The sequence below is a fragment of the Tiliqua scincoides genome, chromosome 1 (genome assembly GCF_035046505.1).
Source record: "Tiliqua scincoides isolate rTilSci1 chromosome 1, rTilSci1.hap2, whole genome shotgun sequence".
Lineage (NCBI taxonomy): Eukaryota > Metazoa > Chordata > Lepidosauria > Squamata > Scincidae > Tiliqua > Tiliqua scincoides.
The window spans coordinates 282,252,534-282,265,906 of NC_089821.1; the positions used below are offsets into that span (position 1 = coordinate 282,252,534).

At 50.7% G+C, this 13,373-nt stretch overlaps 1 protein-coding gene across 2 annotated transcripts; it reads right to left on the reverse strand.

Annotated features, from left to right (window-relative positions):
- Positions 1–3,352: 3,352 nt before the first annotated feature.
- Positions 3,353–13,373, reverse strand: DNAJC5G (DnaJ heat shock protein family (Hsp40) member C5 gamma). 2 transcript variants are annotated; one of them, XM_066626792.1, is made up of 6 exons: positions 13,351–13,373; positions 12,996–13,114; positions 7,933–8,146; positions 7,647–7,800; positions 4,910–4,993; positions 3,353–4,146 (listed from the first exon to the last, which is right to left on the reverse strand). In XM_066626792.1, the coding sequence occupies exons 2-5, from the start codon at positions 13,106–13,108 to the stop codon at positions 4,914–4,916; spliced, it is 561 nt and encodes a 186-aa protein (XP_066482889.1). In that variant the 5' UTR covers positions 13,109–13,114; positions 13,351–13,373; the 3' UTR covers positions 3,353–4,146; positions 4,910–4,913. The 2 variants fall into 2 exon arrangements, with proteins under 2 accessions (XP_066482889.1, XP_066482888.1); XM_066626791.1 differs by having other exon boundaries at positions 13,315–13,358.

Here is a 13,373-nt window from a genome sequence, read left to right on the forward strand (position 1 = left end):
TCAGAAACCTGAAGCGTTAGGAGTGACTTTTGGATTACAACAAGGGCTTCACATTGTCTAGGGAACATATGCAAACTGCCACCTGTCTTTTTCCAGGCATGCCACTTTCAGTCATGCCAGCATGGCTACATCCTTCCAATTCTGTCTGTTGAGGGAGCCATTGAGCAGGGTAATAGAGCAGATACGAACCCAGGGAAAGGATCTTTCAACAGCCACAGTTTTGCTTCATGTGGGCAACTGTTCGGGTTTGACCTAATGCAGCTATAGGAGAAATATTTGGACAGAGTATGCCTGAAAGCACTTATACATTGAGTCTCCCGAGAAGGGCTGCTTGTCTGCACCTTTGTCTCCGTAGCATCTCGTTCTGCCAGACTGGCTGTTGTGTCCCACTCCTGAGTTCTTGCCTTGCTATAGAACCTCTCCAACTTTGTCCCATAGGAGTCTGGACCAGATGCCATTCTGTTCCTGTGGCCTTTCCCCCAGAGGTCCACTTAAAAGCTGCTTTCAGTTAGACACTGAAAATGTTCTTGGACTGCAACAAAGAGCTCCTGAGATGACCCTGATCAGCTTCACCCTGCACTCTCCCAGTGGTCCCCAAAGCAGCTTTGCCTCAGCTCTGAGGCAATCTCTGAGTGTGCCTGGCTCCCAGCGAATCAAGCAAGCAGGTGTGTGGTGGAGGTTGGGTTCATCTCAGTCATCACCCATAACTGATCCTGCTGCTGAAGCATGCAACCTGCACAACCAGAAGCCACCACCAGACCACTGCTCCTCCATTACTCCATCGGTTAGAGTCTATCCTATTCGCTTCGAATGCCAACCAAGTGGCCATCACCATGGCTGAGGCAACCAATTCCAGACTCATCATGCGCTTTATCAAGAAATGCCTACATTGCCAACCCTGAATCTCCCAGCAGTCAGTCTCACTGCATGATCCAGCCTGCTTCGCCTCTCTTCACTGTGCAGAATTTTGAAGTCTCCAGCATATGTCCTTCATTCTCTAAGTCAGTCTCACTGCATGATCCAGCCTGCTTCGCCTCTCTTCACTGTGCAGAATTTTGAAGTCTCCAGCATATGTCCTTCATTCTCTAAGGCGCTAAGCCTGAACACTGTAGCCTCATGAGGAAGGTACTTTGGCCCTCTGATCATGGTTGCCCTCTTTGGCATCTCCTCCAGCTCTGGAAAACCTTCCCTGAGGCCTAGTGACCAGAATTAGGTCATTTATGTGCCCAGTTTCCTCAGCAATCACTTTGTCAACTTTTTCTCGAAAAGCTCTACGTAAATACTCTTAATAGTATTCCAAGAGTGGCTGCATCCCAGACTTGTCCAGGGGCACTGCAATATTAGCAGCCATCCCCTTGGTCCCTTTCCCAGTGACCACTGGCGAAGAACCTGTTGTCTCCACCACGGCAGCATGCTGTGACAATGTTTCCACTGCACTCTCTCCCACCACCCCAAGATCATCACATAAGAGCCCTGCTGGATCAGGTCAAGGGCCCATCAAGTGCAGCTTCCTGTATCTCACAGTGGCCCACCAGATGCCTCAGGGAGCTCACAAGACACCCTCAGCCTGTGGCCACTCTCTTGCACCTAGAATTCAGAGACAGCCTATTTCTCATGGCTTGTAACCTGTGATGGACTTCTCATCCATAAATATGTGTGATCATTTTAAAGGCATCAAGCCCAGCCACCATCACTACATCCTGTGGCAAGGAGTTCCACAGATTAATTACACATTGGGTTAAAAAAAATTATTTTGTCTGTTCTAACTCTCCCACCACTCAATTTTAGTGGATTTTTTTTCCTCTGTAAACCGTTTTGCGGACTTTTAGTTGAAAAGCAGTATATAAATACTGTTACTTAGTTAATTAATAGTGGATGCCCTCTGTTACTTCTGTTGTGCAGGAGGGAAAAGAACAACTCAGGCCCCCTCAGGGCAAGTGTGAAGTTGGAATCTTTTGCCCTAACACTTTACGCTTGGTGACATTGAGCCACTCTTGCCATGTGGTTGCCCACTTGCCCAGTCTGGAGATGTCCTTTTGGAGTTCTTTACAATCTGCTTTGGTTTGTATCACCCTGAATCACCAGCAAATTTGGCCCCCTCACTGTTTACACCTAACTCCAGATCAGTTACAAACAAGTTGAAAGCACCAGTCCCAACACTCAGATCCCATTTCTTACTCCCCTCCACTGTGAAAATTGCCCATTTATTCCTGCTCTCTGCTTTCAGTTCTTCAGCCAAATGCCAAGCTATCAAAGGGTGCCCTCTTATTCCAAGACTGCTCAGCCGACCCAGGAGCCTTTGGTGCAGCTTTTGATAGTCCAAGCACACAGTGTCAATTGGATCACCTCCATCCACATGCCTGCGGACACCCTCTCAAAGAACTCTAAAAGGAAGGATGGACAAGGAAGGACGAACCTTTGCAGAAACCATGCTGATCCTCCTTCAGCAACACTTGTTCTTGGATATGCTTATCAGTTTTACTTTAATCATGCTTTCCACCAGTTTACCCAGAACAGACAATAGGCAGTCCAGTTTTACAGTTTTATAAATATCAGAGTTACACTGGTTACCTACCAGTCCCTCCGACGCAGAGCCTGATTTAAAGAACAAACATAGGAATGTTAACGAATCCATCTAGCCCAGTGTTTCTCAACCAGTGGTACTCATATCACCAGTGGTACTTGACGTGGTGTCCAGTGGTACTCAGGGACCCCTGGCAGCTGCCTGGCAGCAAGACCACCAATGCAATGCCTCAAGCAGCAGCAGCAGGCTCAGCTTAGTGGGCAGAACTCCAGCATTCACTTTTTGCACACTCAGAAAGCTCTCCTGTCTGCACTGAGCCTCTTACTGGTGTTTGTGGCATGGTGTCTGGCCTCCCAATCTGGAAGTAACTGGTGATGATGTAATCACCACTTACTTCTGCTGGTACTTCCAGTAGGATGACGCAAAGTGATACAGTTAGGGACAAACGTTGAGAAATGCTTATCATTTGGCTGGCAAAGAAATGCAGGCCCTCTTTGACTCTGTTACCCAACAGCCTTTAATAACTTGAGTTGCAGAGAACTCAACATGGGGGACTTTCAGCATGCAAAACAAGGGCTGCTGGACTCCTGTCCTTCTCACTCTGGAAGCCCATCCAAGAAGAGGCTGCCATCTGGTGGCCAGTTGTATTCCTCAAAGGCTACATGTGCCCCTCTCCCATTGCATGGGGAGGGCGTAAAGATCAAGCAGATGTTTGATGTTTGACAACCCCACCAGTAAAAACCCAGGTTGCCCCAATATCCAGCAGTCTTGCCGTCTGCAGGACACCCTCATCCCCTAGCATGGAGGTGGACAGCAGAAGAGTTCCTCATTGCTTTAGAAGTCTTTAATTATGCTGATAAAACCCTGACAAAATTTCTCATCACACTGTGAAAAACAAGCCTTCCCCATTTCTACTCCACAGAAAGGGAGACAAGGAAGCAAGAGACACCAGACAGTTGATTGATGCTAGCTGGAGCAGCACACCAGAGAGGGCAGGCCAGGCCAGGCCTTCACCCTGCCTTCAAATGCAGTTTGGCACCAGTGCACAGGGCAGAACAGGACAGCACTTGCTCAAGGGATGGCAAGGCAAGGCTGTCCCACCTGGCACCACAGGAAGGGAGACCCCATTCCCTTCTCCCACCTCCTGCAATGCCTAAGGTGGGGCGAAGAGCCTGCTCATTAGTGACACTCCATCTCCACCTTCCCTACCAACACCCACCCCAGAAGAGGAAGAACACTGGCAGGTAACCTCCAGCGCCACCCAAAGGAACAGCTCTGTTGCTGGGGAGACCCCTTTAGCCACTTCCAGGGCTGCTCAGCTGTCTTCAGACCAAAGGTAGAGACCAGCATCACTATCACCTCCTCTATTGAACCCAGCATCCTGCAAGGTCTGGGCAGAGCCGTAGTTGTATTCCCTGAGTTCTGTGTTGCTGTCCAATGGCAGGGAAAGAGTATCAATATTGCTATTTGAGGCAAGAGCCCCTGGGCATCTCAGTTCGGGGGGGAGGGCTCCATGGGGCCCACAGTTTAGGAGTCAGCCTCATCCAGCAACCTGGGCCCAGGGGTGGTCTCTGGAATGGCTGCAGAAGTTGGGGAGCGTGCTGTGACTGGCAATCAGAAACCTAATGGAGAGAGAAAGAAAGTGAAAGGATGAATGGAGGAAGGGGACAGGCACACCCATGCAGAAGCCTATAAGGCTGTTCAGGCCAGGAGGGGCCTGAGCAGTTCCTTCCAACTTCATGACCAAGACTCAAATAACCACACTGGAGGAGGAGGCTGGAGGGCACAAAGCAGGATAGTCTCTGTAATTCCATGGTAGCAGTGCAGTGCACCAGGAGGCTCAGGCATTTCCCAGGGGTCCGTTCAGCACCCCAGCAAAAGAGCTGGTGAAAGCACCACTAGCCAGCTGTCTCCTCCAGAAGAACCTGCTGAAACCACTCCTCTCAGGCACACATTCACTTCTGCAGCTGCTGCCTGTTCATCCTTGCTGAAGAGGCTGCTGTACCATGGATGCGGCCAGGAAATGAGACCACCACCTCAGCAACTGGCTGACCAAATCTGTCATTTCTCCTGGTGGTGCTTTGTTCCTCGATCTGATCACTGCATGGCCAGTTCTCAGGAGGCTCCTGAGTAAACACTCTCAAGCTACAATCCTGAGGGAGTCTGGTCTCCGGTTCTTCCCCTCCCACAGACTACTGGTGTCCCACACATACTTGATCTGGAGCTGACTTGGATCGAGGCCAATCACCTGCCATGCTCCAAGGAGACTGAGGAAAGAACAGCTCTAATTGAAGCTGGAAGAAAGTGGCAAGACCTCATGGCAGACCCTAAATACAGCAATTGCCCCAGCCCCCGCCTTGAGGCAAAGAGTCCTGCTCTGCTTACGGGGTCATGGTTTGGAAGACTGGGTCTCATCTGTTTTGTGTGGTGAGGCGCTGGGGGTGGGCTGCATCCGGATGGCACCCACACCTGGGGAGGAGAAACATAACTTATTACACGAGATTCACTCTTGTGACAGATAGGCAACTCCTCTGGACACTCCCAACAGGAATTCTCCCACACCTCAACAAAGAATCCTAGAGTGGTCAAGTTAGACTAGATAAAGTCCTAGTTTCCTTCCAACCAAGTGCTCAGCGCAGACTACTGCTACAACATCCTTGACAGCTGGCCATCCAGCTTCTTTCTGACACCTTTAAGGAAGGAGAGCCCACAACTACACAAGGCAGGCTGTTTCAGTGGCACAGAGTTCTTACAGTCAGGACATTCCCCCTCATGTCTAGCCTAAATTTGCTTACCAGTGGCTTCAACCCATGATTCTAGTCCTGCCCTTGAGAACCACTGCAAGCAAGCCCTCCCCTCTTTAGGATACACAAAAGACAGCTATCATGTCTACCTGTGGCCTTCTCTTTTCTGGGCTAAAGAAGCCCAGCTCTTTTAATTGGTCCTAATTGTACTACTGCTGCCAAGTGCCCCCATCCTGCACTGGTGTCTCTGATTCCACCTACCTCTATGCAGTACTTTGATTTTGTCTCTGCTGAATTTCACCTTCTTGATATAGGCCAATGACTGAGCCTGTCAAGATCATTTTGAATCCTGATTTGGTCTTCCAAGGTGTTAGCTCACTGGGACTGGAACAAAGGCACCTGACAGTGGCAGCCTCTAGCCCACATTTTCCCATTTTATCTACAAGGATGCCACAAGAGCCTTTGCCAAATGCTTTGCTAAAACCTAGGTACTCAGTGTCCCACTGTGAGATACAGGAAGCTGGACTAGATGGGCTTTTGGCCTGATCCAGCAGGGCTCTTCTTATGTTCTTATGGCCTATCCAACTAGTCACTCTATCAAAGAAGAGGATGAAAACTGCCTGGTACAATTTGGTCTTGAGACACCTATGCTGGTCCCTAGGAATACCCTCATTTTCTACGTGCTCACAGATATTCCACTTAATACACTTTCCCAGGGGTTCTCAGGATACTAACATCAGGCGGATGCGTACAGGCATCAGGCCTGTAGTTTTCCAGATCTTCCTTTCCCCCATTTAAAGAATGATAACATGTGCTCATCTGTAGTCTTTGAGCACCCCTTCTCCAAGAGTTCTCAAAGATTGCACTCAACACCTCCCCAGATCACACTTTCCAGCTCTTTCAGAATCATGGCCACAGTTCCCCTTGCCCTGGGTACTTGCGTTCATCCACAGCAGCTAGCAGTTCCCTTGCCATCTCTTAACCCCTTCTGAGACAGAATCAGGCCCCAGTTCTTTATCACCGAAACCATTAGGTTGGGCCACCTTCCCCTTGTGGGAGAAGACTGATGTAACACAAGAATTGAGGAGCTTCACCTTCCCAATCTCCACCGTGCAGCAGGCCGACCACTTCCCTCTTCTCTAGGACATAAGCAAAACCCCACCTTTACTGGCATCCCTCATGAGCTTCCTCATTTGTGTTTCCTGACATCATTCCAGTAGATGTGTTGCACATGTATGTCCTTGCTCTCATTCTTTGTCCTTTCCCTCTTATCCAGACACTTCCTTGCTCAGCTTCCTGGATTTTTGCACAAGTGGATACATTCTTGACATACAAGGCAACTCCTCCTCTCTTCCTGTTAGGTCTGTTCCTTCTAAACAAGTAATACCCCTCCAGGCATACGCTGCATTTATAGGTCTCATTCCACCAGGCTTCTGTGATATGTATCAGCTCATATTTGCCTTCCCATATCAGGATTTCAAGTCTGCTCTGTTTCCCATTCTCTGTGGAAGTCTCATTCGTTCCTGTGTGAAACCACAGGGAGAAAGAATGGACACTCAATTTGATGAGTCCTGGCAACCTCTCAGCATGTCCCAGTTATGCAACATGCTTCAGGAGAGGTCACATTTGGTCTGCACACTTCAGTCTCTGTCCCTCTCACAGTAGGGAAGCCCTCAACCCTACACTATCTCCTGCCAGGGATGGAGGCAGGGCTTCTCCCACCCATGGGTGAGCAAGTCTCTTCCTCCCTGGTTCACAACGTTGGGGTGGCAATATTCATCCAGACAGGTGGACACCTCCCTCCACTAGGAGACCTGGCACTGGTTGCTTAGCTTGCCTCCCGATACTCCTGTGTCATGCGCTTTCATGCATCTGTAACTCCCAATGAGAGCTCCTCTTCCTCAGCAGCCTCCCTCTTCCTTCCTGGAAAGGTTCTTCTGTCTCGTCCAGGAACTCTCCATCCTGCCTAATGGGTCACAGTGCAGAAAAGCATGCCTCCAGTCCTTCCACCTTCTCTGACTTACAAACAGCACCTGTTTCAAGTGCATCTTCCTCCAGCAGAGGGCACACACCCTGCAGGTCACCACTATGTTTCCCCTGGTGCTCCTGTTGCTACAGATACATCTGCAGCATGCTCTGAGCCCCCCCCCCCACACTTCTGCACTGGAAGTTCTTGTTTTCTGTTCACTCACTATTTGTAGGCTCATGACTGCAAGTGCAACTCTCAGCCCAGCAGATCTTGGCCACCAGCAGCTGCTTCACCAGACTCTGCTGTCCAGCCTCTTTCCCCCATCCAGCTCATGCACTCCTCAAGGGGCCAGAAGTTGTACAGTGGGGACTTAAGGAGACGCTTAAACAGACCACCACCCAATTCTCACCTTCATCTTCGGCACGGATCTGGGCCTCCAAGTCTTCAGGGTTGACATACTTGTAGGACTCCTCATCCTCAGGAGGGCGGCACTTCCCACAACAGAAACAGCAGCAGCAACAGCAGCAGCAGCAGGTGAGGAGGCTACAGCACACCATCAGTGGCTAAAGAAAGGGGAGAGCAACAATTCACCCTCTCACAGCCAGCAGCACCCATGGTGCCAGGGTGCCCCCTTGCTGGTTGGCACACCTACAGGTCCGCCTCGCAGGACTATGCTGGCTGGGCTCCCCACCTACCTTAAACCACCACTTGGACATCAGGAAGTAGTACTTGACACTCTCCTCACCAAACTGCTCTGAAACATAGAGGCCCATGGAGCCATATTCATCATAGATCCGCCGCTTTGTCTCGTCACCCAGAGTGGTGTTGGCATTGTTGATCTCCTTGAACTTCTCTGCAGCCTCTGGATTATCAGGATTCTTGTCTGGGTGGTACTTCAGAGCCAGCTTTCTGAGGGGGAGAGGATACAAAACACTCTTCCTTCCACCTTGCACCAGGAACTTTTAGTGCCCCAATTCAGACTGACTATTGCAACGCCCATCTCCTGCCAGCATCCACCTGGGCCAGCCTGCTCATGAGACTGGGTGGAGCAGCTACCTCAAGCGGTAGACTGGGGAAAGGGTGGCATGTCCCACTGTGGGCACAATGCCTTTCCTACTTGCTCTCCTTCAGAGAAGGGAAGAGATGCAAGTGAGAAGAGAATGGTGGCAGAAGGGCCGGAGAAAGAGGAGAAAAGGCCTGTCTGTCCTTACGGTCCTCTTCTCCCCCACCTCCCTTCCAAGGGGGAGAATGAACACTGAGAAGGGGGGCCTGCTCTGTCCTCCAGCCCCATCACTACAATCCTCTTTCATATTCTCTTCTTCTAAACAAGCTGGCAGAGCAGAACCTGTGAAGAGTCTAAATCAGGGTGGTCAAGCATGTTTCATATATTGGGCCAAATAGTGATCATTGTGCCTGCTGTGAACCAGAAGTGACATCATTAAGCAAAAGGTGACATCACTGAGCAGACAATGACCAGAAATAAGCACTTTGTTCTGAAGTAGAAACTCATCAGCTACAAATGACAGAAGAGAAGATATGCGAATCTTGATCATATAGTGGGCCTAGCTACCCTCATAACCTTTCCTAAATCTCCCACAGATACCAAGTTCCACAGCTAATGAAAACCGTGGGGGGGGGGCATGCCAGCAACTGGGAGTGCCTCTCTAAAGGACCCAGGAGGCCTTCTGAGGCACAGGGAGGCCGCATACAACCTCCCCATGCCTCAGAACACCTCTCAGACACGACCGGAAGGTGAGTCCAGGGGGCCCTCCAGATGTGGGCTTAGCATTCGTGTTGAGTCAAATCTGCGAGCGCCGAACCGTCAAATGAGGAGGACCAACTGTATTGTCAAGATATGGAAGAGTGTGGCCATCTTTTCAGCAGTGCTGCTTCTGCTGAGGTGTCACTTAGCAGCTCAGCAGCTGAGAGCTGCTTTGCACAGTGACGCCTTGGCAGAAGTGGCGCTGCTGAATGGGAAGGCTGCGTAATAACTGGGCTCTCAGTGCCTCGGCAGTGTCTCCCTCTCACACCCCCTTGGTCTGCCCTTCCCCCTGTAGTGTTCCTTGCCTTCTGAGACCTCCTGCCAGAGCCTCTGCAGAAACAGTACAGCTGAAAGAATGGCTCTGGGAGAGACCAATTATAAGGGCCAGACAGAGAGCCTGCAGGCCTTGTGCTTGACATTTCTGGTCTAAAACCTCTGTTCTCTCCAGGCTCTGCCTGCCCAACCTGTTTGAGAAATATGAAAGAGGGAAGAAAGTGCACTGGTAAACAGGATGCAATGCAGCTGGGGTGAGGTGGAGTAAAGGTACACAGCAGAACCACGGAGTGAGAATCTGGAACAGGGTCAGGCCTTAGGGAGGTACCACAGCTCAGTAGCAGAGCCCCAGTTCCATCCCTGACAACATCCCCAGGCAAATGTCAGGTAGCAGATGATGAGAAAAGAGCCACCACTGTGTGCCAGCAGACAATTCTAGACTTGAGGGAATGATGGTCTGACTCAGGATTGGGCTGCTTCTTCTGTTCACACAAGCACAACTCCAAAGGCAGGACAGAAACCAAATGTATGGACAGTCACAAACACAGCAAAAAAGGCAACACTTTTTTGCCTTTTTTGCCATACTATTTGCCATAGAAACTATTTGCCATAGAAGTCCTCCAAGCGTTCCAGGAATCTAGAAGTCCAGGCATAGAGAGCTAATAAAAAACACTATGGGGAACTGGAATCCCCTCCCCCTTGGTTGGAGCAGGCTGGCTGTAAACTAGAGTGGTTTGAACTGGGAGCTCACATGCCTAGAGCAGGGGTAGGCAAACGTTCAACTTTAGGGACTCTGGACCTTTAACAATTGTGCAGGAAATAGAATTTCAACAGCTGCAGCTTGTCATCTGTGAGATAACAAGTTGTACCTTCTGAAATTCCACCTGCTATACAACTGTTAAAGGTCCAGAACCTCTAGAGTTGAAAGTTTGCCTACCCCTGGCCTAGAGGACTGACAGAAGGAACAGCTCCAGGAAGCAGCCAGGTAACTATGCAGGAAAGACAGGTCAAGACAAGCTGAATTCTGCAATTCATATATATTAATACAAGATGAGCATTTATTCTGTATCTGCTAATCCTGGGGAAGAGCAAAGCAGCTGCATTGTAGCTTCCCAGAGCCCCCCAACTGCCCACACACTCTCAGGCCTTTCTTAGCAGCAGAGCTTGCTGCTCTATTCAAACCCCCCAAAGGGAGTCCCTCTTCGCACAACCCCCTCATCTGTACCAGACTGTGACAAAGCCGAATTACATGTATAGAGAGGCACACCATCTTTTCCTGCTCACCCTCCCTCTGTTGTCTCTACTACTGCTCCAAAGTCCCAATGAGGACTACTGTCTCAGGCAGCAAAAATACAAGAGAAAAGGGGGGGGGTAACTTTTTGGACAGGTGTTTCTTTGCTGAGGCAGCAGCTTCTTCTCCTTTACAGGCCCTATATTAAAAATTAAATTCAGCACGACAACTGTTACACCAGATACCATCCTTGGAGCTTGAGAATACACATGGGCAGCAGGCAGGAAAGATGCCAGAAAAGACAAAGGGCAGACCTGTGTGTGCACGTATGCACTCTATTTCCCTTCCTTTATATTACAACTCTTACCTGTTTAAATCAGAGCATCTTATGCAGGGGAATGTATTGCTGGAAAAGGTGTATACCAGAGCAACGAAGACAACCAGGGGGCTGGGAACACCTTCCGCGGGAGAAAAGACTACAATATTTGGGGCTTTTCAGTTTGAAAAGAAGTGGAAGAGAGAGCGGGCAGGAATATGATTGAGCCTGCAATCCCCAATTCTGGATCTGATGCAACAGGGCTCTTCTGCCATTCTGAGCAGCAGTGGACTTTTCCAAACCAACTGGTTACTTTGGGGGAGCTCCTTCTCATGCTGAAATTTCAAAGTTTAAAAACATCCCTGTATGTAGCAAGGGGAATGCTTTGGCACTGAGAGCAGAGGCAAGGGAAAGGAACGAGTTAACAGTTGCCGTGGGAGTGGTTTCTGTGCAACACACAGCAAAGGAAAACAGAAAGCCAAGCTGTTTCTGAGCAAGACCTTCTGTCTAAGCTCAGTTACAGCAACAGAAGCAGAAGTTATTTCACCAACTTGTTCCTACAGCAGCTGTGCTTAAGAGAAAAGATCTATTATCAAAGTCACATTATCAAAGTCACATTATCCCTATCAAAGGGATAGCACAGTGCTGTTTTCCAAAGCTCCTGCACCACCTCAATGGAGGTGTCATGCACACACAGAGTTGCCACATGGAAGCGGAGTGGCCAGAAACAGGCACTCCAATATTAACTTGAAGTGCTGAATCCCTATGGCTTCCTGTTCCATATCTCAGCTCTTAGGCACAGTACAGATTCCCATGAGCCTCCCAGGGATCACCCTGCCTTGCACTGGAAAGAGGAGGACCCATTCTATCTCCACACAGAACTGCCACCATCTGTTCTTCAGATCCACTGCTGCAGGTTTTAGGAATACATTTTATGTACTGCATTGCCAGAAGCACCAGCACAACTGCAAGCTCCTAGACATTAAAGCACATCACATCCCAAGATAATACAACAACCGTGCATGGTATGTGTGTATTAGTCCCATTTTGCAGGCAGGGTCCACAGGAGAGCACCTTGCCTAAGGAGAATTTATGGCAGAGACAAAGGCTGCAATCCAAACCACACTTTCCTGAGAGTTGAACAAAATAAGACTTACTTCTGAGTACATCCGGTTAGGACTGTGCCCAAAAGATCTGACCTAGGGAAGTCCTGATTTGTGCTGCACCAGTTTGCTGCCAATAGCATATAATGCAACATGAGAGGGCAGGAGCCTGCCCCAGAGCGCTTACAGTCTAAGTATTGACACAGGGGAGACCACAGAGAAGGATGGACAGAAGATAAGGAGCGCAGTCTTGGGCCCCTTCACCCCAGCTCAAGACAAGAATGAAGCATGCTGGCTAAAATACCAGACATTTTAATGTAGAAGAAGTGTGGGAGATCAAATGTAGGAGATGTGGAATTGCAGGCAGGGAATGCTGAGTTTCACCAGCACATGGGCAGTGCTGAGTTGACAGTATAAATAGGAACCAAAGGAACAAGGAACCAAAAGGAAGCAATGAACCAAAAACAGAGCTCAGGACAAAGGGGGCTTCCCCTGTGGAAACCATGAAAGCCTGCTCAGGCAGCTCGAGCCTCGCAGACCAAAGCCACGAAGGCAGTTGCGCAACAGGGAGCGAAGAGCAGTACTGAGAACAACAGTCAAGGAAAAGAAGAATTCAGACTTCTCAGTGTGAAAGCGAGAAGACCAATTAGCAATCCTCTGACGGGGAGTAGCAGAAACCAGGGTGGGGGGGTGAAGAGTAGAGGTGGAGTAGAGGGATGAGGGTCCTAGTGATGTTTTGAGATGGGGATATGGGTCTGAGTGTGCCAGGGCAGCGTTGAGGGATTTGATGCAGGGATGTGCAGTAGGAGGATGTGCAGTAGTAGGATGTGCAGTACCTTCGAAAGGTACTGCCGCCTTGTGAGGTGCCCAAGCACCCACAACCCTCGCCCAGAGGGTGCGATTCATGGGGCTGTTCTTATGAGGCTCTGACTCCCCACCCGGCCCCTCGCAGGTGGCAGCGCTTGAAGGGCTGCGGCGGGGAGGCTCTGCCTCACCTGTCTCCCCACCCACCGCACGCCCCTGGGTCGGCGGGGCCAGGAGGCCCGTGGACGCAGCCAGCGAGGCGGCCCTACCTGTACGCCTTCTTGATGTCCTCCGAGGAGGCGCCTTTCTCCAGCCCGAGGACGCGGTACAGGCTCTCCCCGGCGCGCGACATCTTCCGCTGCGGCCGCCCCGCGTCCGCCATCTCGCCCTAGGTCAAGCAGCAGCACAGGGGTCAGCACAGGGGAGGCACCACGCCCGGCGGCCGCCACTCTTCCCTTCCCCCCCGGGCCGGGGCGGCCAGGCGCCCTGCAGCCCCCGCGGGGCCAGGGGGAGGCGCGCAGCGCGCCGCCGGCCTACGGGGTCCCCCCTCCCGCGTGGCGTCACCCGCGCCCCGCGCCCTCCACCAACCGGCGTCGCCTCAGGGCCGCTTCCTGGAGGACTCACCAGAGTCGGCCCAGCGGCTCCGA

Excerpts from the sequence above, each read along its gene's own strand:
- DNAJC5G (XM_066626792.1), bottom strand. The coding sequence starts at position 13,108 with ATGGCGGACGCGGGGCGGCCGCAGCGGAAGATGTCGCGCGCCGGGGAG. Across the intron at positions 7,801-7,932 it reads TGTCCAAGTGGTGGTTTAAG|CCACTGATGGTGTGCTGTAG; the intron begins GTAGGTGGGGAG and ends CCCTTTCTTTAG. Across the intron at positions 4,994-7,646 it reads GATCCGTGCCGAAGATGAAG|GTGTGGGTGCCATCCGGATG; the intron begins GTGAGAATTGGG and ends TCTCCTCCCCAG.